This window comes from Heterocephalus glaber, unplaced genomic scaffold, assembly GCF_053883595.1.
Source record: "Heterocephalus glaber isolate CG9 unplaced genomic scaffold, H.glaber_assembly_v1.0 deba00001532, whole genome shotgun sequence".
NCBI lineage: Eukaryota > Metazoa > Chordata > Mammalia > Rodentia > Bathyergidae > Heterocephalus > Heterocephalus glaber.
Window position 1 is genome coordinate 24,260,052 of NW_028258330.1, and position 21,844 is coordinate 24,281,895.

The following is a 21,844-nucleotide window of genomic DNA, read 5'->3' on the forward strand; positions in this document are numbered from 1 at the left end:
ATCTTCATTATCCACGCCCATTGCCTCTACTGCCTTTGTGCCAGAGCTCATCTTTGAAAGGTCACCCTGAAGAGCAACAGGATGAGCTGATGGTTATGGGCACCATGCTGTTCTTTAGGCACTGCACCCTCTTTCTGGTGGGTTTTCCCATCTTATAAGGCCCTTGTGAGTCAGGCAGGCAAGGTCTGGAGTTCCATTCTGTAGATGCAGAAACTAAGGCCCAGTGAGGAGAGAAATGTGCTGAGTTCCAGGGCTGGAGGACAGCCGGTTCCCAAGACTGTGACCTTCCTAGAACACAGACATAAGATGTCCAGTTCTCCTTCCATTCACCAGCAGCCCCACCTGGACTTGGTCCCGAGTCACACACTTCAGGCGATGAGGAGCACCTGGCCCGTTCAGGCAGCATCTCCATCTTTGGCTTTCTCTGACGATGAGCATGTTGTTTCTTCTGCTGCCTGGGCCTCTGCTCTCTGGCCTCACTGCACATGTCCGACTCCTGGACCCTCAAACCCAGTGGGTCATGCACAACAGAGTGGCTTAGGGAACAGCAAGGGATGCAAGTACAAGCAAGTCAGTAGTTGTAATTTTCTCCCCTGATAAGCTAATCTCTCAGCCATGGGTAGGTCTCCTTCCTGCCTAAATATGTGGGTCCATTTTCTTTATGTGTTTCCTTGTGGGAGTAGAAGGTGACCCAATTGCTACCATCAGTAAACAAGATAGTTGGTCCAGGATGGAACTACCTGCTTTCTCTATAAGTGTCACAGGTCCATTCCTAAAGTCTCCAGTGTGACAGGCTGAGGGAACTGAACTCATCCTAGAGTGTTGACGAGGGGAGGAGGTAGGCGTGTTGCTGAGAAAGTGAGGGGGCTAAAGATAAAATACAGTCTCATAGCCAGGCATGGTAGCTCAGCACTCTAGGACACTGAGGCAGGAGGACTGAAAATTCAAGCCCATCCTGGGCAACATAGTGACTTAATGAGAAGCTGTCTTGAAAACTAAAACTAAAAATAAATAAAAAGGACTGGGGATGTAGCTCAGTGTAAAGGCCCTGAGGTCAATCTCCATTACTGAAAAAAAAAAATTTACCCTCATGATCTTGCTCAGGAAAGTGTGATTTTTATTTCCTTCCTTTGGCTGCTTAGTTAATTAATTCCTTAATATTATCTTTATTAAGGTTTAATATAGGCTCAGTCCTAAACTATGTAGTCTGGTGTACAAGGAAGACAAAATATCTAAGATACATCCCTAGCCCATAAAGGAAAGTTAATAACAGAAAAATGGTATAAGCTCAATATGCAGAATCCATTCAACCATCCAGCAGTCCAGTAGTCTGTTCATCTACCGACCTACTGATCCATCTACTCATGCAACCATCTGTCCACCCATTCATTATCCATCCATCTATCCATCCATCCATCCACACTTCCTTCCTTTCTTCAAACCACATATCCATCTATGACATATTCCATTTATTTGTCCAACCACATACACATCCACCCATCATCCTGTCATCTATCTATCCTTCCATCCAACCACTCATTTGCCACAACCTGCATGGCTGAAGGGTTCATGGAGTGAAAAACGAAGGTGAGAAATTAAGAAAGACAGACAAAGAGATTTAATAAGGTATAGGTGGGGCCAGGTGGGGCTCTTGACTCCTGATGGGAGGAAAAGATCACCAAGCAAATGGTTGCATGTTTATTTATAGTGGCAGAGGTAAAAGGGGCTGGTCTGTAACTGGAGCCAGGAGAGTAGCTAAGGTCTGCAGGACATAATGCTTGGTTTTCTGGTGAATGGGAAGGAAGGAATACAGTCCTCTTCTCTGCCAGGCCTTGATCCACCATGCCCTCTTGTCACCTGTTCTCCTCCCACAGGTCCCTGCCTCATCCTCAGGAGGAAGCAAACAACATCCATGTTCCTCGTTCCATGTGAGGCCCTCCCTCATCTGCGGGAGGAGGCGAGTTAGGCCTGGCCATAGTGATCTACAGTGCATTGCTCCCAGCACTCACTGGCCTATTAATTGAACATTCCATTGAATTCTGTCATCCATCTATCCATCCATCCATCCATCCACCTATCTTTATTCATTAATCCCATCCATCCATTCACCTAATCTATCCATCAATTTATTGTATCCTTCTATGCATCCACTCATCCATCCATCCATTCATAGTACTTGTTCACTCATCCATCCCATTTATTCACCTATTCATACTTCTTTCTATTCATCTCATCCATCCATCTGTCCATCTATTCATTTATCTGACCCATCTACCCATTAACTAACCTTACCTATCCTTCCATCCATCAATCCATCCATCCATTCACTCTACCCACTCACTCATCCATCCATTATTCTATGCATTCATCCATCCATTACAACTATCCATCCATCTATCCATGCAAATTATTCATCCCATCCATCCATCCATCCTCCCATCCAGCCATTCATCCATTTGTCCATGATCCATTTTATCCACGCATCCATTGCATCCATCATCTAGCCACTCATCTCATATATTCTGTCCATGCATCCACCTAATGTATCTATCTCCCCACCCACCCATCCATCCTTCTTATCCACCCATCCATCCATCCATCCATCCTATCATTCATTCATCCAACCACACATTCACCCACCTGTCCAATCATCCTTTCTTCTTTCTTTCTCTCCATCCATCCATCATCCATCTATCAATTCATCACATCCATTTATCTATCTACTCATCCATCCATCTATACCATCTATCAGTCCATCCATCCCATCCCTCCATCCACCCATCCATCTCATTCATCCATCTATCCATCTGCCTATTTTAATCATCATTTATCCATTCATTCCATCAATCTGTCTCATCCCATTCACCCATCCCTCCATCCATCCATCCATTTCCCAGCCCCCCACTCATCCATTTATTCCTTCCTTCCTTCTATAGCTCCATCCATGCATATACCCTTCCTCCCTTCCTTCTAGCAATCCTCCATTCATCTATCATGTATGCATCCATCCATCCTCTCATCCATCCATCCATCCATCTATCCATCCAGCCTTCCATCCATTCATCTCCCCACATATCATGTATTCTTCCATCAAATTTTCCATCTGTCCAGCTATCCCTTCAACTCATCATCACCCATCCATCCTATCTGTCCACTTATTATTTCTTTTGGCAGTACCGGGGATCAAACTCATGACTTTGTACTTTTGAGGCAGGTGCAGCACCACTGAGCTAAATCCCTGGCCCTCCATCCACTTATTAATTCAACTTTTTATCTAATCCTGTATTCCATCCACCCATCCCTCCATCCATCCATCCACTCATCAACCCATCCACCCATCCAATCATCCGTATACACACACCCATTTACCAGATGTGATAAAAATGTACTATGAATGTTCAAATTAAAAAATTATTACATTAAAAGATATATTGCCACTAATTCTCCCCAAAATACTCCCCTTCACTTTGAACACAAGTACTTCATTGTGCTTGTCACTTTCTGAAGCTGTTCTGGAAGTCCTCTTTTGTGAGTGTCTTTATAAAGTGTCTTTATGAAGATTGAAAAAAATGAATGAATGCTGCTACCAAGTGCCATCCAGCCTTTCACACAAGCTCAGGAAAACATTATCGTGCAGTGGTGGCAAGCTTATGGCATACATGCTGCAGCAGGGATGTCAGCAGCCTCTCTGTCAGCATGGGAGCCAAGTTGCTCCAGTGAGCCAAGTCACCCAGGCATCACCCCAGCAGCTGAGCATTCAGGTTTAATTGCAGTATTGGCACTTCATGATAAATACGTGGGTTTTGGGTTGCAGTATGGGCACTTGGTCTCTAAAAGGTTTGCTAATAATGTTGTAGTGTGTCCTCATCCACTTTATTCACTGGATCTGGCAACATGTGACTTCTGGCTCTTCCCCAAAGTCAAAATGACCATGAAAAGTAAATTTTTTTTTTTGGTACTGGGGATCAAACTTTGGATCTTGTGCTTGCGAGGCAGGTGAAAAGTAAACATTTTAAATTGATTCTTGACATCAAGGCAGCCATAACAGCCCAACTAAAGACATTCATGAAGAAAGACTTCCAGAACTACTTCATAAAGTACCAAGAATGATGAGATAAGTGTGTTCAAGGCAAGGGGAAGTAGTCTGAAGGGGATTAATGGTGATGTGCCTTTTATTATAATAATTTTTTTAAAAAATGTATGTATTCATGGTAGTTTTTGGTAGTACCTTGTATTCAGCCTTTTTCCCCCCAATCTGTCAGTCTGTTTGTATCCATGATGGGCCTAGTATTATAATATATGTTCTTTGAAGAAGAGAATAAAAATGCTTGAGTCATATTCCCTGCCCAGAAGGAAACCTGTGACCTCCCTACACAGAGCCATCCCTATCCCTAAAGGGCACTATTCAGCCCTCCAGTTAGGTGAGTTGCTGGGCACTCGCTGCTGAGAGGGACAGGCTAGTGCAGCAGTCTGAGCCCAATCAGGAGAAAGAAATCACTCAGGCTGGAACCCTGAAGACTTAGTGATTCTGGTCAGCGCAGAACTGTTAGACAGAGGAAAGTCCTCTGTGTGGCATTCCAGGGCCAAGGGCAAGCCCTCAAGTAAGAACAGCCCTGCAGGTTGCAGACATCCATGGAGAAGTGTGGCTCAGCACTCTGCAGAGCAGAGACGGCTGGTAGGCTGGCCTGGAGTTGCTGGGCAATCAGTGTGGGCCCTTGGAGCCACCTGCAGACAGCACAGGGGAGGGTGATGGTGCCTGGGCCAGGGGTGAGGGCTGTGGCTCTGTGGGCCACAGGTGGCTATTGTGAAGGTCACATAGGGTGCTTACAGAGGATCTGGGCACTGGCATGGGTGGGTGGCTTTCAGAGTGGACGGGTAGGATGAGGGTGTGCATGGGAGGCGTTCCTGGTTTCTGTTCACAGACGACAGCAGAAGGGCTCTGCCCAGGCTAAGGCTGTAGGGTGGCAGCAAGTTGGAGTTCTGGGCCCACAGCTGGGAAGGAGTCACTTCACGCTCTCACACCCACATCACCAACTCACCCAGCTTCAAGAGCTGCGAGAGGGGTGGCGTCCTTGTGTGTCACACCTCCAGTCTCTTCCCATGTGAAAGGTTCGCCTCGCGCTTCCTTTAAAGGAGAAGCCCTCACTTGTCATGCAATGCACACTGATGGGCACATTCCCAGTGGAGAGGGAACTGATTGCTAAGTGGCACTAGAGCAGGACAGGGAAGGCCAACATCCTCCCTGGTCTGTCTCATTGACAGATATCTCACTGGTTCACCTTGTGAGCTGCTCTTAACCTTGAATATAGCCCTGTGCATTTCCCCCTGAGGCCTTTGCCCTTGCTTTCTCCTCACCAGAGCTTTTGCCCTTGGCACTAGCTCTCTTGTGCTCCTCTGGCCACAGCAGTGGGGTCTGGCAGTGTTCTGCCTCTCAGTCTCCAAGGCCCTCTGCACACACTGATGCCCTTCAACCGTATCCTGTGAGTATTGGTGTCTGGCTGCTTTACCCCACCTGATCTCCTCTCTGACCCTTTTCAGAGCCCAGCACACAGCAAGTGCATAATAAGTGAACTGTGGGCCAGCTGCTTCCACATGTCTGTGCTGAAACCATGTGGAAAGCCTGATCCTAGGGAAAGAGGCGGGGCTGCCAGGCTTGGAGTCACCTTTGCTGGGTTCCCAGAGTGCCCGAGGGGAAGGGACAAGATGACACTGAGCTTTGGCACTGGCCTATGGTCAGTGTTTGAGGGTGGGGAGGGAGTGAAGGACAGGTCCACTAGTCCTGGAAGGATGGCAGAGTGGAGCAGTGTCCGGGAGGGTGTTGTAAGGGACCTGGTGGGCTCCACGGGGGAAGGGAGGTCAGAGAGGCAGGCAGGAGCCCACTGGTGACCTTGCAGGTCTTGGGTGGGCTCCAGAGTCCCTGGCATCCAGTCAACCCCTGGCTGTGCCACTCGCTTGCTGTGTGACTTTGGGCAAAAGGCTTGAGCCTCAGTTCCTCTATCTGTGAAGTGGGGAAAACTTCCAAGCGTCCACCTCATCAGTAGTTCTGAGGATTACAGAGGCTGTGCATGGCAGACAAATCCCACAAGCTTGGCCCAAGTGCCTGGTATGTGGAGCCTGTTATTGCTGTTATCACCTGCATCACAGAGTTAGAGGCTAAAGTGGAGGCCCAGGGAGTGGAAGGGGCAGACAGAGTCACACAGCTGTGAGGGCAGTGACTGGAATAGGGACTTGGATCCCTGAGCTTCTCCTGTCTTCCCCGACTCATGTCCCTTCTATCGCCATCCTTACCCCTCTCCAGTGCCCACAGTGGCCTGAGAGAGAGAGCAGGGAAAGGCAGGTGGCTGGAGTCAGAAGCATTTGCGTAGATTTGTGGCGGTAGGAGGGGGCGAGGCCCATTCTGTCCGTGGGGGCGGGTCAGCAGGGATAAAAAGATGCTATCTGTGGACGGCTCTCCAGCTCTGATGGATATGAATGGAGACGGCCAGGCTGCTTGGGGACTGCTCTCTCTCTGTTGCAGTTGACTTCATCTGTGCAGTGTGACCTCAGGCAGGTGCCCCCCCCAGGACTGCTCACCAAACACAAAGACCCTTGAGGTGCCCTGAGCCTGCTTCCCAAGGAGCTCCAGGAAGAGAGCTGGGGTTGTGTAACCTGAGACCCAAGCGAGCCCCAGGTTTGCAGCTGGCTCTTGCCCTGTGACCTCAGTACCCTGCACAGGCCTGGCACCCAGCAGGTGCTCAGTAGATGTTTATTGCAGGAATGAGTGTACGCCTAATGTGCGCCCAGCCTTGGAGGAGCTGCTGGGTCTGGGAGAGGGGACAGCATGAACACTGATGCCTGCTCGGGCAACCACATCCCCTCCCCGGTGCCTATCCCAGTGAAGCCACTGGGCTCTCCAGTCACCCTTGTCCTCCATGCTATTTATGTTGGAACAGACTAAGATATCACGTGGGCACCAGGCTCCTGATCTTCGGGCCTCTAGATAATTATCTGGCCTTTATTAAACCCTTAATTATCCAAGCTGCTAATCAGGCTCCTGAATATAAGGGCTTCCTCATTTCAGGGTTGGAGGCAGGTGTCAGTCAGCTGCAGAACTCCCTAGGCTTGGCAAGGTAAGGATAGTCCCCCTGCCCGTGACTTCCCAGTCTTATCTAACAGTGTCATTTTACAGATGAGAAAACTGAGGCCCAGAGAGGGGAAGGGACTTACCTGAGGTTACAAAGCAAATGGGTGGCAGGGCCAGAGCTTGGATCCATGTCCTGATATCCCGGTGCTGCCCACCTCACATGCAGCTTCTGGCATTGCAACCGTCAGGTGTGGAGGGCTCAGGGAAGGTCAAGGGGGCAGCAGGTCCAACAGAGTAAGGGGGGATTAGGGAAGGAAACCCCAGCCGTGCTTTGTAGGAGCTCAGAGCTGAGCTGGGCAACTGGTTGGAGCCCTTAGAGCTTGTGGTGGTGGTGGTGGTGGTGGGGCGCAGGAGAGACAGTAAAGACTAGAGGTAGACAGCAGGGAGTTTGGGGGAAGCTTCCTGGTGGAGGAGGCCAAGGCTGAAGTAGGCCCTGAGAGGTGAGCAGGTGACAGGTGGGGAGAGGGCAGGCATTCTAAAGGAAGGACAGCTCAAGCCGAAGCACAGTCAGGAAAAAACCTCTGGCATTAACCAATTCTCCCAGAAATACCAGGACTACATGTTCCCCTAAGTCACTTCTGTTCTAAGCCAGCGAAAATCCTGCCTCAAGACACAGAACGTCAGGCATTGGCTCTGGCTGGGGATGGGGAGACAGGGACAGTCCTTAGTCTCCCATTTGGGAGGCTGGCTGCAGCTGGAGGAGACTTAACAAACTTGTTCCCACCTGTTGCCCCGCCACAGACTGCTGCAGCCCCCTAGGATGACTTTCAGAGAGGTTTGGCCTGGAGCACAGGGCCCTGGGCACTTGCCCATGGGAACATGCATGTGTTCCTAGAAGTCCAGGAAATGCTATGGTCATTACTTTCCAGCCCAGACCAATGTTCAATTGCCAGGGACAAAAGAGAAGCAAAAGATGTGTTTCCTCAGTGGATAGCCTTTATACTTGGCTGCTTTATGTCTCTTTACACTCAGCTGCTTTTCACCCCGTAGTCTCCGCCTAAATGTCTCCTCCTTGGGAAATCCTTCCTGAGCTCCCTGTCCCATATGCATCTATCCCTTCTCCTCTGCCTTCCCTCCAGACTTTATGATCAGGAGAGGCAGGACAGTGCAGGGAATGGTGCAGCCCCACCTACCTGACATGTAGTGGGCATATGATAATGTGGATGAGGGGTGTAGGCCCAGCCATGGGCCAGACAGGCAGGCGGACTATGGGAGGAGCTTTTCTTGACTCTTGGAGGTCTGAGCCCACTGTCAACCAGAGACCAGCTGGGAGGCTGCCCTCTGGGCTGACACAGTCCAGACCACCATGGGCCTCTCTCTGGTTCCTTTCAGCCAAAGTGTGAACCTGAACTACACTTGTGGTGGCCCTGGGCAGGAGCGTTTCAGGTCTTGGTAAGTAGGAGGGGGGATTTCTGGCACCAGTGGTGAAGCAGGACTGTCTTGGGAATGTTGAACCTTGGGAATCTTGTGGGAGATCTTTAAAGAGTTTGCTATTTGCTGGCTATAAAACCTTGTGTGTGCCTCAGTTTTTCTGTTGGTGAGACTATGTCTCAGGGGACCTCCAGGGGCTCTGACTGAGACTTGGGACTCCATATGGAAGGGCGGCTGTGCTGTTGGTATGTGCTTGCTGTAGTGGGAGCCCTGGGTCGAGCTGTACACCAGCTTGGCCCAGCACTGAACCCAGGTGATGCTGTGAATGAATCTCCCACCAACATACAGTGATGCTGGCCGGAGAGCATCAGGCCCATGGAGAAACTGAGGCCTGTGGAGGGAAGCAGACTATGGGATGACTCCGGAGGCCCTGTGTCGAATGTGGATGGTTCTTGGTCCCTTGGGAGAAGGCCATAGTGATGTTTGATGGCTGGCTGGCTGGAGTCCAAAGGCTTCTGGCCTCACAGTATCTAAGGACACCCTGGGGGACAAAGGCAGGGTGGGCTGCAACCAATTCAGTCTGCTGGGCACAGGTGGAGCCATGCTGCGGATCTTGTGTCTGGCGCTCTGTGGCCTGTTGACTGGCATGCGGGCCGACCCTGGGGCACTGCTGCGTCTGGGCATGGACATCATGAACCACGGTGAGTCAGCACGGAGTGGGTACAGGCTGTGGGAGGGAGTGGCTGCTCGAGTTGCAGGGCCTCGAACATCCTCTGATCTTCAAACCAAACCCATAAGCAAAGTGTCATTATAATTCTCCCATTCTATGGAAGGAGGAATCGAGGCCCATAGCTCCCCCAAGTTAGAATCAGAGTTGGAAAACCTCCTTGGGAGTCCCTCCTGGAACCTGATGGCAGGGGTTGGCGGCCACATCTGGGTCATGGGAGTGACAGACATGGGTGAAATCCCACTTTTGTTATCAATTTGCCGTATGACCTCAGGCAAGTCACTTGCCTTGTCTGTGTTGCTGTTTGTCCATCCATAAATGTAAATAAATATAAAATAGGATGACTGGTCCTTCCCTGGCAGGATCAAATGAAATGTGAAATTAAAATCCCCCAGGAGCGGGTTGAAACATTTAAAAATGTATTTTCCATCTCCACTCCACCTCGATGAGCACAAAAGAAATGGAGTAAAATCCAGGTATCAAAGGCTAATGATTGTTCGGTCAGCTCAGTGTTTGTCTCCTCTCTGGGAATTAGCCTGTGAGCGTATTGGAGGGGTGTCTGTTAGGATGTCATTTAGGGTTGGGGCCTCCAGCCCTAGGGAATCAGCATCATTTGGCTTCAGGCCCAGGACCCACATTTTATCAGGGAGCACTTGGGTCACAGTGAAGAGTCAACACCCTCAATTGGGGTTCAAGGCCTCCACTATATGCATCCTGCAAATCGGTTTTTGTGTTTCTCTTCACCTTCCATCCACAAGGAATGTCTCACTCTTCCCTCACCCTCCCCGCTTTTCTCCCTCTCCGTCCTTATTCTTGCTGTGCCCTCTGCCCAGCAGGTCACCCTTTATCTCTTTTCTTTCTGGTTAAAATTCCTATCCATCTTTTAAGGACCAACTAATACGTCACCTCTTCCTGGTAGACTTCTCCAGCTCTTCGTTTCTCAGCCTAAACCCTTCATGTGGTTTCTAGAGCTGCCTACACTTACCTCATTTATGGCTTTTGTCACTTGTTAATGTCACTGTTGGAGACTCTTCCCAGTAGAGTGGGGAAGGCCAGAGGTTGGGCATGACTCATCTCTAGGTTCCTGCCATTGCCAAGCCCAGGGTAGGACACAGTGACTCTAAGTGGCCTGGGATGCCCAAGAGACTGGCGCTGTGCAGGGAAGCGTGGGGAGCCCAGCTAAGTGTCTCTCTGACCCTGTACCCGACGCCCCCACCAGAGGTCCAGAGGGCCATGGAGGAGAGTCATATCCTGGAAAAGATGGCCGCAGAGGCAGGGAAGAAACGGCCTGGGGTTAAACCCATCAAGGGCCTCAGCAAGTAAGTGGAAGTGGTGTGGGGGATAGGGCGGGGTGGGGAGAATGCTGTGCCCGAGGCCTGAGAAGGCAAGTGACAGTGGCAGAGGGCCTGGAGCCTCTTCCCTGCCTGCGGCTGCCTTGTTGTGCGACTTGGGCAAGTGCCTGCTCCCACATGGGAGATGAGCAGGGTCATTTTGAGAAGGCATTGACGTTGAAAAGTCAGTCTCTAGCTCCCTATGCACACCATGAGATGGCTGAGTATGTGTGGAATTAAATGAAAATATCTCCAGTTGTAGAGCTGGAAAGGCACCAACTACCGTCTAACAACAGGAGGAAACTGATTCTGGGGCAAGTGCCATGCGGGACTGACTGGCAGGGCTGCTGGGCCTGTGCACTGGGGAGGCTCTGAGGCACTGTGGGACTCAGCAGGAAGCAGGACTGCGACCAGTTGGCAGTGTCTGCAGAGAGCTCAGGAGAGGCAGGGGGAGGTGTATGACCCACATCTTCCTTATCCTGGATCTCAACTGGTGGTTCTCAACTCAGGTGATTGTGCAGCTAAGGGGAATTTGGTAATGTCTGGAGAAAGTTTTGGTTGTCACTCTTGCAGGGAGTGCTCCTGGCATCCAAGGGGTTGAGGTCAGAGATGCTACAAAACATCCTCCCATGCATAGGATAGCATAGCCTGCCACAACGAAGAAACTGATAACCCCACTTTGTTTATGGGGAAGCAGGGCTACAGGAGGGAAAAGAACAGAGCAAGGTCACGCAGTCCACCAAGTGTCTTGTCTTACATGTGATAAGTGCTTTCTGTTATACGAGTTGGTGCATGTCCACCCTTTTGTTACATTTCATGGTGGCCCCATGAGACAGGCTTATCCCTGTGACATGGCATGGAAGGGTTACCCAAGGCCCCCCAGCAGGGGTGGAGGAGGGATTGAGAGCCTGGACCTTATCTGGTCAGTTCTCTTCACTGGTTGCCCATGCCTTCTCAGTATGAAGGTCAAAGATGTCATCACACCTGTCATCACACTGAACTTTTTACCTGGAGTGGGCATCTTCCAGTGCGTGGCCACGGGCATGACCATCACTGGCAAGAGGTGAGTATAGCAGAAGAAGGGATGGGAGGGAGGATGTCTCATCCTTATGGGCACAGTTATTGTATATCTGCTGTGTGCTGTCTGGGTGCTGCGGTCTGAGATGATGCAGACTTGGTTCCTATTTTGTTGGGGACCAGACTAAGCACAACCACAGACTGAACAGTTGGCCTAGAAGAAGCATTGAGCCGGAGAGAAAGAGGGCATCAGAAAAGGCTGTGGGGAGGAGATGACAGCTGAGCAGTTTGGAGCATGTGCAGGAGTTCACCCGATCAATAGGAGAGGGGAAAGGGTGGGTGTGTGAGCTTGGGCGGGTCCCTTCCCCTTGTTTGTCTGAGTGGTTCCCTCTCCTCCTCCCCTCTAAGAGCTGCTGAGATTGTGGGCAAAGAGGGGGTGGGGAGAGTGGCACAGATGCCCATGATGCCCTTCTGCCTTGACCTCTAGCTTCACGGGAGCGAACATGGAGATCATCGTGGTCCTGAACATCACAGCCACCAACCGGTTTCTGCAGGATGAAGAGACAGGACTCCCCATGTTCAAGAGTGAGGGTTGTGAGATCATCCTGGTCAGCGTGAAGACCAACCTGCCAAGCAAGTGAGGGCCCTGTGGCTGGGAGGAGAGCTGGTCCATGCTGTCACCCCTACCCCAAGACCTGGGACTTCCTTAACCACGGCCCTTCGTGTCCTCTGCCCAACACCCTGCCCTCGGTGCACTGTCTGCCCATCCCGGTGCCTGTGCCTAGCATGCTGCCCAAAGTGATCAACAAGTTCCTGAACAGCACGCTGCACAAAGTCCTCCCTGGCCTGGTGAGTGGTCCAGTGTGGCCTCGGCTGGAACTGCCACACCAGGGTGACAAGCACAGTTTCTTCGGGCTGGTGCCTTTGATCGGTGCATAGTGGCTCTGTGGCAGGAAGTGCTATGATCACCGGAGATGTCCACCAGGAGCATGGGTTGGGGGACAGCAGCCTGAATGCTCCAACTTGCCAGCCCTGCTTAGATGACCAGCCCTTGGGGAGTGAGATCTCTCCGATTTTGCAGGCTGTGGTCAGGAGATCTGGGTCCTAGTTCAGGCTTTGCCATTGACTTTCTGTGTGACCTGAGCCTCAGTTTCCCCACCAGGGCCTATCCTGTCAGGCTCTTGAGATTCCCCATGAAGCACCATGAGCTGTGAGGAGTGAGCCCTCTCAGCCTGGTGACTCCTTGGCTTTCAGATGTGTCCAGCCATCGATGCAGTCCTGGTATATGTGAACAAGAGGTGGGCCAGCCTGAATGGTGAGTGTAGCCCTGGCCACCCCTTGCCCTTGTGTGGGGACAGCAGGATGGCAGTACTTCCATCCCCGATTGCCCACTCGAGTGGCAGCTCCCAGCTCAGCCCTGGGGCTGGAAGAGGGCTGAGGCCATGGTGTCCATCTCCTGACTGCCCAAATGGAAAGTCTGAGGCCCCGAGGGATTCTGGGTCTTCCCTTCTCATCTCTGCACTCAGTGTTCCCTCCAGCACCCCCAGGATCCCAAGCACTGCAGCCATTCTGCACACATCCTCAAACCTGGCATCCTGCAGAGCCATACCAGTGGTGATGATAAATACTTGACTTGCCTTTGCCAAGCAGACCTGCTGTCTCCATCATTTGGGGTCCACAGGGTTCCCCAGTATGGGGAAAAGTACATCTCAGTATCTGGAACAGAAAAACAAAACAAAACCGGTTCATGTCCTAGGCAATGTGACCTGGAAAGTCACTTCTCTCCTCTGAGCCTTGGTTTGCCCATCTGTAAAACAGCAGATGCTCTAGCCTCGCCACTGTTTCAGTCCATGCTGTGACACCCTTGGAGAGTGTGCAGTTCTGTCCCTACAGAGCCATGTGATTTCTAGGCCAGGCCCCACAGCCTCCATTCTGTAGCTGAAGCCTTGGGTCACAGAGAGGCACAGGATCAACTGTTTGGTGGCAGCCTCTCTAGACTGCCCTGGGGTTGGCACCTCTCTGAGCCGAATCTGCTCTTCACAGACCCCATGCCCTTGGGCCGGATGGGCACTGTCAAATATGCCCTGGCATCCACACCGACCACAACCGCCAGCCATGTCCAGGTGGACTTTAGTGTAAGTTCCAGGGCCCAGGGGACTGGGGCTTGGGCTCATTCCTAGGGTGTTGGCTCCTCAGGGAAGATGGCTGGATGGGGTGTTGGGGTAGGAGGCCAGGCCTTCCATGACAGTGCCCCCTGACGTCTCTTGATTTCCGCTTTAAGCATTAATCTTGAGTCCACCAGCTGATTTCTGGGGTGCCAACTTTACCCTCACACTTCTCCCATGGCTACTGCTTCTCCCAGTGAGGGGAGCTTGCCAGCTTGTACCCTGCCATTGTACAGCTGTGTGGGGTCCCTGGGACTTGGGGGAAGTAGGGCTTGGCTAGGGGTCCACAGTGAATTGGGGGCAGAGTTGGGCCCTCATCCAGGTCTCCAGAGCCCCAGGAGCCGAGATGTAGCTTCCAGGAGTGAGGAGAAAACTCCTAAGAAGTCATCTTCTTGTGACGTCTCCCTCCAGTGGGATTTAAACAGTGATCCTGTTTCGGCCTCCTATTTCCTCTAGCTCCTGAGAATAAAGTAGAAATCATGTCTGGATAAATGAGGGCTTCAAACTATCAAAGTCAGAGCACTAGTGGTCTATTGACTGTTGCCTTTCTTCCTTCAGGCCTCAGTTTACCCACCTGTACCCTGGGAGGGCCACTGTGGCTTGCTGTGGCGCTAACATTTAGTGACCTGCTGACTTGGGGCCTGGTTTGAGCCCCATTAGTCTAGAGGCATGAGACTCACCCGGCCACCATCCCTGTTTTCCTCCTGGCCACCCACAGCCCCTGGTGCAGCAGCAAATGGGCAAAACTATCCCACTGACCAACTCTGGGGAGGCCCTCGAGTTCCCTGAGGGCTATGCCGAAGGCTCGTCACAGCTGCTCTTGTCAGCTGCCTTCCTCACGGCAGAGCTGGCCCTGCTGCAGAAGTCCTTGGATGTGAAAATCCAGGATAAGATGGTGAGCTGTCCAGGGCCCGCCCCATCTGCCTCTGCCTTCTGTGACAGTCCCTGCCTAGTTCACCATCTGACAATTGTCCTGGGGTTGTAAGACCAGAAGAAGTCTGGGCTTGGGTTTGGGTTTTTGTCATCCATGTGGCCATGTCTAACTGTCCATACATCTTACTACTTGTTCATTGGCCTGCGTGTCTTACACCTTGTCAGCCCCCTGCTTCCGTCCAGTCGTCACCTACCCACTCATCCATCTAGTTACTGTGAACCATGGCCTAGGTTCTGTTCTTCCAACCGGCAACCACCTGCCCCTTACTAACATCCACAGATTCCCTAAAACAGGGCCTTGTACCGTTGAGTAAGTGAACCTATGCACCTGCCACTTATCACCAACACCCCTGTATACCCACTCAGCTTTTCACAATCCATCCTCCTGCTCACCCATCCACTCCATCCCCTGTCCCGTCAGTCTCCTCCTCTGCAGCCCTCCATCTTCCACTGTCAGTTCCTCCTCCCTTCATCCACTTGCTGTCCACCCATTTATCCACCCATCACCCATCATTTACCTTTCCTTCCACCAATCCATCCATCCTCCCATCCATTCACTTACTAAACCTGTTTATTCATTCCCTGTGCATCTATCTACCCATCCCTGAATCCATCCACTCACCCCTCTCGTCCATTGCATCTATATGTTCTGCCCTCTGCTTTCCTGCTTTTCCATGCATACACGTTTTCTCAGCATTCAACCTCATGCTGAGAGCTGTAGGCACTAGAAGGTGCAGGCCACGGTCTAGGCTAGCCAGAAGCTCTTTCTCTACGTCAGTTGGAGTGGAGAGTGGAGTGACAGAAGGAGCCTTAAAGGAACATAGTATTGAGTCAGAGAGGTTGTTAAGATGGGCTTGAAGAGCCTTCCTTCCCCAACCTTGACTTGGATATTGCAGATTGGTGAGCTGCCCCCACAAAACACAGAGACCCTGGCTGGCTTCCTCCCTGAGGTGAGTAGTAACCCATGACCAATTCATTCTTCCCTGCTGTCCAGGCAAAGGGGAGGGAGGGCTTGGGAAGCAGCTTTTCAATGCCACATGTCCCATGTGCCATGTGGAAACACCTTGACTTCTCCCTAAAGTATTCTTAGGGCCCAGCACAGAAACAGCTCAGCCTTTACATACTGTACTTCCTACGGCTGATATAGAAATGGCCAAATTATAGCTCCTTGCATCTCCTGAGAGACACATCCCATCATTGTATGTCATACTTCCTGTGTACAAGTAGAAATCACCTCATTCATGAAGGACTCTTGGTTCTGAATGAAGCCCCTGTCCAAAGCCCTGAGTGAAGCATCCTGGTTTCTGTAGGTGGCCGAGGTCTATCCCAAGCCGAAGCCCTTGGTGACCCAGATCAGGATAAACAAGTCCCCCAAGGTCACCATGACATCAGGAAAGAGCCTGCTGCACCTCCACGGCACCCTGGAGATGTTTGCTGCTCAGCGCGGCAAGCGCCCTGTGTCCCTCTTCCTCCTGGAGGTGGTGAGTAGGGTCCGTCCCCACTCATCCCCAGGCTCAAGGGTAACCAGGCTGGTGGGTGGGGCTTTAGTGATAGCCAAGAAGTAGATTGGATCATTCTTAGTCACTCTCAGTTGTGTGGCTGGATCTCCTGGGCACTGTCACCTGTCTGATCCTTGGCTCTGCCCTTGAACCTGTGAGTGACTGGAAAGATCAGCACACTATGGCCCAGTGATTTAGCCCTTCCCTCCTCACTCGTCCCTTCCTCCCTACATCATTTCTTAGCAGCTGCAAGGTCAGGAATGGGTTCACTGAGGGGAATATGAGAAGCTAGAGAGAGCACAAGTCAAGTTTGGGAATCACAGAGGACTTCCCAGAGGAGGTGATAGCTGAACTGCCTTGAAGTTTGAGGAGGAGCTCAAACCAGGGGAAGTATTGATGTCGAGGAGGTGGGCCATGGAGAACACCTCAAGCAGAGGTCACAGCATGGACAAAGGACCACCATGTGTGCAGGGACCCTTCATGGTGCTGTTGTGGTCCAGCAAAAGGAGAGCCAGAAGCTAAGGCTAGGAGTGTGGGGACTGCTGGGTTCAGTCTCTGGGGACAGGATGGAGGGGGCAGTTCTTGCTTTGCCTTGGCAATGGTGGTCCTGATGGGGATCTCTGCTTTCTCTCTGCTTCCTCCTCACACCAGCACTTCAATCTGAGGATCCGGTACTCAGTGCATGAGAACTGGCTACAGATGGCCACCTCTCTGAACAGGTAGGAGCTGCTGCCCCAGGCTGGCAACCCTGGAGCCTTGCATGGGCACCACCAGCATCACTTAGCTTTCTGATCCAGGCTCTTTCGCTGATCCCAGAGAACCAGGAGGTTTGAGCTACAGGAAGAGAATGGGTGGGAAAGACAAATCTCAGTATCCCATCATAAGTGACATGCAAGCTGAGACTCACATACACCTGAAGGCCATAAGGGGGGACCCCTGCATCAGGGAGGGATTGGAAATGCTTGGGATCCCCCTTTTCCAGGGTCAGGGCTGAAGTCTTTGACCAGTATTTCTCTCCATCCCCTGCCTGGCCCCTCTCCCCCACAGATTATTGAGCCTGTCCAGGAGGTCCTCAGAAGTTGGCGACTTCAATGTAAGTGTCCCAGGTATTTTTGCTTGGTCTGGTTTGAGGCCAGGACTATGTCGGGTCCTCTGGGATATCAGGGAAGAGGCCTTGGCATGGAGGTAGGGAGAATGGAGCAAGTTCATTTGGAGGTTTGGGGGTTCCTGACTTGCTTAGTGACCTTGGGAAAGTCCCTTAACCTGTCTGAGTCCCTGTTTCCTTTTCTAGATGGAATTGAGACATCTCCCTGGATTGATTTTTGAAACACTGCCACGAATAGTGGCAGCCTGGGTTGGCCTTTGTTGGCCCAGCTATTATTTTTATTGGTCACTGTAGCCTCCCAGCAGGTGTTGTGTCCTGTGTTTTGTTGCATTTGTTGAACCCCCACAGAAAACTTGTGAATAGGTGCTACTGCATCTTACTTTCACAGTCAGGGAAACTTAGGCACAGACAGGTGGTGGACAAATAAAGCTGCTGGGTTTTCCTTCAGAGTAGGAGTTAGGTCTACAGAGCCACCTCCTGTCTCCCGAACTTCCCCACTCCTGCATCATGACCTGAAGCCCTACATGTCACCTGAGCAGGGACTAAGTAAAGTCATACCGAGCCCCAGCTTTGATGCCAGCCGGACAAACTTGTCTGACATTTCCAAAATCCATTGCTGTAGTCCCCAGGTCTAGCCAGAGGGAGGCAGAATGGATTCATTGTGTTGTATTGTATTGTATGATGGCATGTGGGTGTTTCTTTCTCTCCCCCAGGAAAAGGAATTAATCAACTTCATCACTGATTATCTCCAAGAAGCCTACATCCCAGTAGTCAATGGTGAAGCTTCATTTTACTAGTGCAAGAATCATTTTAAGCAAGAAGGGACACCCCCTGCTTGGTCTCAAAGCCCCATCTCTGACTGCAGATGGGAGAAGCTAAAAGGGAGTGGAGGGATGGTCATTACCAAATTTTGAGGCCAGTGTAGTCTTACTATCTCCTCCCTGGGGTCAAAGGCCCATCCCACATATTGGTCTCTGGCCCTTGATCTCATATCACAAATGAGATTTTGACCTGGGAGTAGGTATATGGCAGATGGTACATCTCTGTCTATGCAGTTGGCAGACATCATGAATTAATCACTGTACTATACCCTCCTATTCTGCTCCACACAGCTTCTTAATCAATTGCAGAACAGTCAGGGTAAGATGGCGCTTTCTGTATTTCTCAGATGTACTCCAAGTGGCACTCCCACTCCCAAATCTTCTGGCTATCAACTACGACCTAGCTGAGCTGGACATAGTAGAGGTGAGGGGAGGAGCTGGGAGAGGCCACGTCAATCACACTTTCCACCAATGGATGATGAGCAAGAACCCACCTCTCCTCAGATAAAGGGAATGGGGCTGGGGAGGGCCAGTGGCCATCAGTATAATCTTGCCAACCCCATGAGCAAGACCCTGCCCTCAAAATCTAGGGGCCCTCCTTGGCCAGAGATTCCCCAAAAGGATACCTGGGATGAAAATATGGGCCTTGACCTCACAGAGCTGTGGTTATGATTCTCCAAGATAATTCACCTAGGCCAGCTATTAAGTGTTCCATAAATATGGCTTTTCATGCCACACCAGGCTTTGAGCATGGAGTATTAAATGTACATTTCCCGCATCCCATCTCTCTACTCCAGGAGGTAGGGCTGCTTGTCCCCATTTAACAGTTTTGAAAATCAAGGCTCAGAGAAGTGCAAGGACTGCCCTCGGGTTACAAGGGAGCCTACTTAAACCTTGGTGTAAACTCTGTGTTGGTTTCCATCTCCTGGTCATGGATCCAGCTCAGTCCCATCCCCATGCCTGGGTGGTCTTGTTGGTCCCCACTCCACTCCACTTGGCCCTTTTTCTCCTGCCAGAATGCCCTGATACTGGATTTGAAGCAGGCCTGATGCACAGGACTCCCTTCCAGCTGCCAGCACACCACCATCCCTGCACTCTGTAGCGGGGCTTCCTGATGAGAGCCTCACGAGCTTGGCCCTGATCCCTACTTCCTTTGAGGAGAGAGTGGGGCAGGGTTGGTTTGGGGCCTGGCAATAAACTGGAGAAAGGCCCTTACAGACATCCACATTTTAGTCTCTTTTGTTGCATCCGATGTGTGGCTTTTCTTCCCCCTTGGTGGGTTTGGGGTCTAAGCCCAGCTTGGGGTGTGGAGAACAGCTGGCAGAAGCCTTGGAGTAGCTGGAGTGTGTCTTAGGACCTGGGCTGCCCTGCTCAGAGCTGCCCTGTACCATCTCAGCTCATCTAAACAGACCCCGATCGCTCCCACTGTACAGATAACACTGAAGCACAGGGCTCCAGCAGTCTTGTCCAAGGTCACATGGTTTGGCAAGTGGCAAAGCTTTTCCTGTCTCAGCTATCTGCCCCCGAATCTTGGTAACTTGAGGACAGCTCCATTCATAGAGATCCTGTGTCTCCACAGAGCTCTCCCCATGTCACCTCCCTCTATTCCCCCAGCAGTTGAAGGGTTGAGGACAGTTATTCTTTCACAGATGAGGGGACTAAGGCTTAGAGAGGTGGAACACCTGGCTTAAGGTCACCTGGAAAACTGAGGGCAGAGTTAGGATTGGAACTCAGGCTCTGGAGCCGGTCTGCTGGGTTCAGATCTCAGCTCTGCCACCTTGCTGCTGCTGAGTGTCCCAGGCAAGTCATTTTACAGGTGAGTTTTCTCACCTATACAAAGGGATGTTGTCAGTACTGATATCAGCGGGTCAGGTGAAGTTGAAATGAATGGAATCATATGAAAGGCTTAGCATGGTGCCTGGCTCACAGTAGGTTCCAGAAGTGTCAGCCCTGGGCTGAAAGAAATAGGAGCAGGGGTCTCTGTCATGGTGTGGCCGTGAGCCATCATGTGCATGTATGTGATGAGCATGTGCCAGGGGACAGTCTGTCACACAGAGGGGCCAGGAGGGAGTTTCTATGCTCCACACTCACGTGAGGATCAGCAGCCTGACACTTGCTTCATCTGTCCCCGTTGCCTCCTCTTTGGGCTTCGCTTTTTTGGCAGGTTTGGTTTTGGGAATGGAAGCCCACACATGGCAGGCAAGCACTCTACCACTGAGCTACGTTCCAGCCCTAATATTCTTAAATTGATTCATTTTAAAGTGAATGTATACTTAACATAATTGAGTTAAAAATAATTTTAAGTAGATCCTGAAAATCAGTGCTACTTGCTAGAATGGAAAAAAAGAAGGAAAGGAAGAAAGAAAAGATCCAATAGCTTTGAGGAAAAAAGCACATCAGGTCCCCTGTGGTCAGCTGCTGCTCCAGCTTGGAACTGTGATGAGGGCAGCGGCGGCTGCGTGTCTATGTCCACACTGTGTGTTCATCTGCCAGAATGTCTGTCTTGTGGGTGAGTCTGGATGCGGGGTCTGGGCGTGAGTATGGATGGGTGTGTGCCTGGGCACATGCATGTGTCTGTGGTGTAATCAGGGGCCTGGTCAGGGGACCAGTGTCCCCCAAGCCTGTGAGGCCCTACCAGTTGGACTCCATCCCAGCTTGGCACAGGCCCATGCCACAGACAAAGGAGCCCTGGATGCCAGAGCTGCCCCCTTATCTCTCTCTCAGCCCTAATTCCATCACCTGTCATTTCTCCAGCTCGGAGACAGTGGCAGCCTTGAGGCAGGTCTGGCAGGTACAGACGCCTGGGTGATCCATGGGCGGTGACATCTGACCCTGGCCCTCCTAGAGACACCCCTCTTCCCCCCACCTCTGCCTGTGTGTCCAACAGCAGCCTCATGGCCACCTACAGCAATCCTGTCACTTTCTCCTGCCCGTGTGCAGACATGGAAATCAAGGCATAAGGCTGTTAGAGTTGGAAGGCCTGGGTTCTCATCAGACCCTGGACGCAGTGTGGCTTCATACAAGCCACAGCCCCTCTCTGGACCTCAGTTTCCCTATCTGTACAGTGAGAAAAGGATTGCATGCCCTGACCTCTAATCTGACCCCACGAGTCTTCGGGTGGTCAGTTACTTGAGATTCTCCCTGGGCAGGAAGTGGGGGCAAAGGGACCCCATATTCCTATGTCCCCACACTCTTTGTCCCACTGGGTGCTGCTCACCTTGCAGGACTCCCCAACCCTAGATAATGAAGAGGAGGCTCTGAGAGATGAAGCAACCTGCCCAAGAGCAGCTGATGCAGGTAGAGCTGGACTTGAGCCCCATCTGCGCAGGCCAGTCTTCTCCTGGCCCTCACACCACACTCAGCAGCAGACGCACTGTCATCCTTTGAGGACACAGAGCAAAACGGGAGTAGAGTCAGGCTGCCACCCTGAGCCCACAGTTGTCAGCCTCTGGGGACCTCCCAGGCTGCCCAAGTGATGTTTCCTCCACCTGAGTCCTCACAAGCCACACCTGCCCCACCCTGCGCTTCCACCTCCCCAGCCCAGTCTCTACTCAGTGCCCCCAGGGAGGCCTCCCAGGGGCGTGACCATCACCTGAATCCCCCTGGCACCCCTCCCTTGCTATCCCAAAGTCCCCTTCCAGAATACTTGACCTCACAGTGGGCCTAGATGAGGGTGGACACCTTTAACATTAGCCCGTTTTGCAGATGGGGAAACTGTGGCTCTAGGAAGTAAGTCACTTGATACTTGATAT

At 51.5% G+C, this 21,844-nt stretch overlaps 1 protein-coding gene across 1 annotated transcript; it reads left to right on the forward strand.

Annotated features, from left to right (window-relative positions):
- The first annotated feature begins 9,095 nt into the window (after window positions 1–9,095).
- Window positions 9,096–19,272, forward strand: Bpifb6 (BPI fold containing family B member 6). The gene is made up of 15 exons (XM_004867948.3): window positions 9,096–9,195; window positions 10,441–10,540; window positions 11,511–11,615; window positions 12,057–12,206; window positions 12,355–12,418; window positions 12,824–12,884; window positions 13,613–13,704; window positions 14,453–14,629; window positions 15,564–15,617; window positions 15,978–16,148; window positions 16,818–16,885; window positions 17,214–17,259; window positions 17,985–18,048; window positions 18,440–18,516; window positions 19,109–19,272. The coding sequence occupies exons 1-15, from the start codon at window positions 9,096–9,098 to the stop codon at window positions 19,139–19,141; spliced, it is 1,362 nt and encodes a 453-aa protein (XP_004868005.1). The 3' UTR covers window positions 19,142–19,272.
- The last annotated feature ends 2,572 nt before the right edge of the window (window positions 19,273–21,844 follow it).

What these genes read in the sequence shown, in the direction of transcription:
- Bpifb6 (XM_004867948.3), top strand. Translation starts at nt 9,096, where the DNA reads ATGCTGCGGATCTTGTGTCTGGCGCTCTGTGGCCTGTTGACTGGCATG. An exon ending in TGGCTGGCTTCCTCCCTGAG is followed by an intron (nt 15,618 to 15,977) that starts GTGAGTAGTAAC and finishes TGGTTTCTGTAG; the next exon opens with GTGGCCGAGGTCTATCCCAA. An exon ending in CTGAGCTGGACATAGTAGAG is followed by an intron (nt 18,517 to 19,108) that starts GTGAGGGGAGGA and finishes TTCTCCTGCCAG; the next exon opens with AATGCCCTGATACTGGATTT.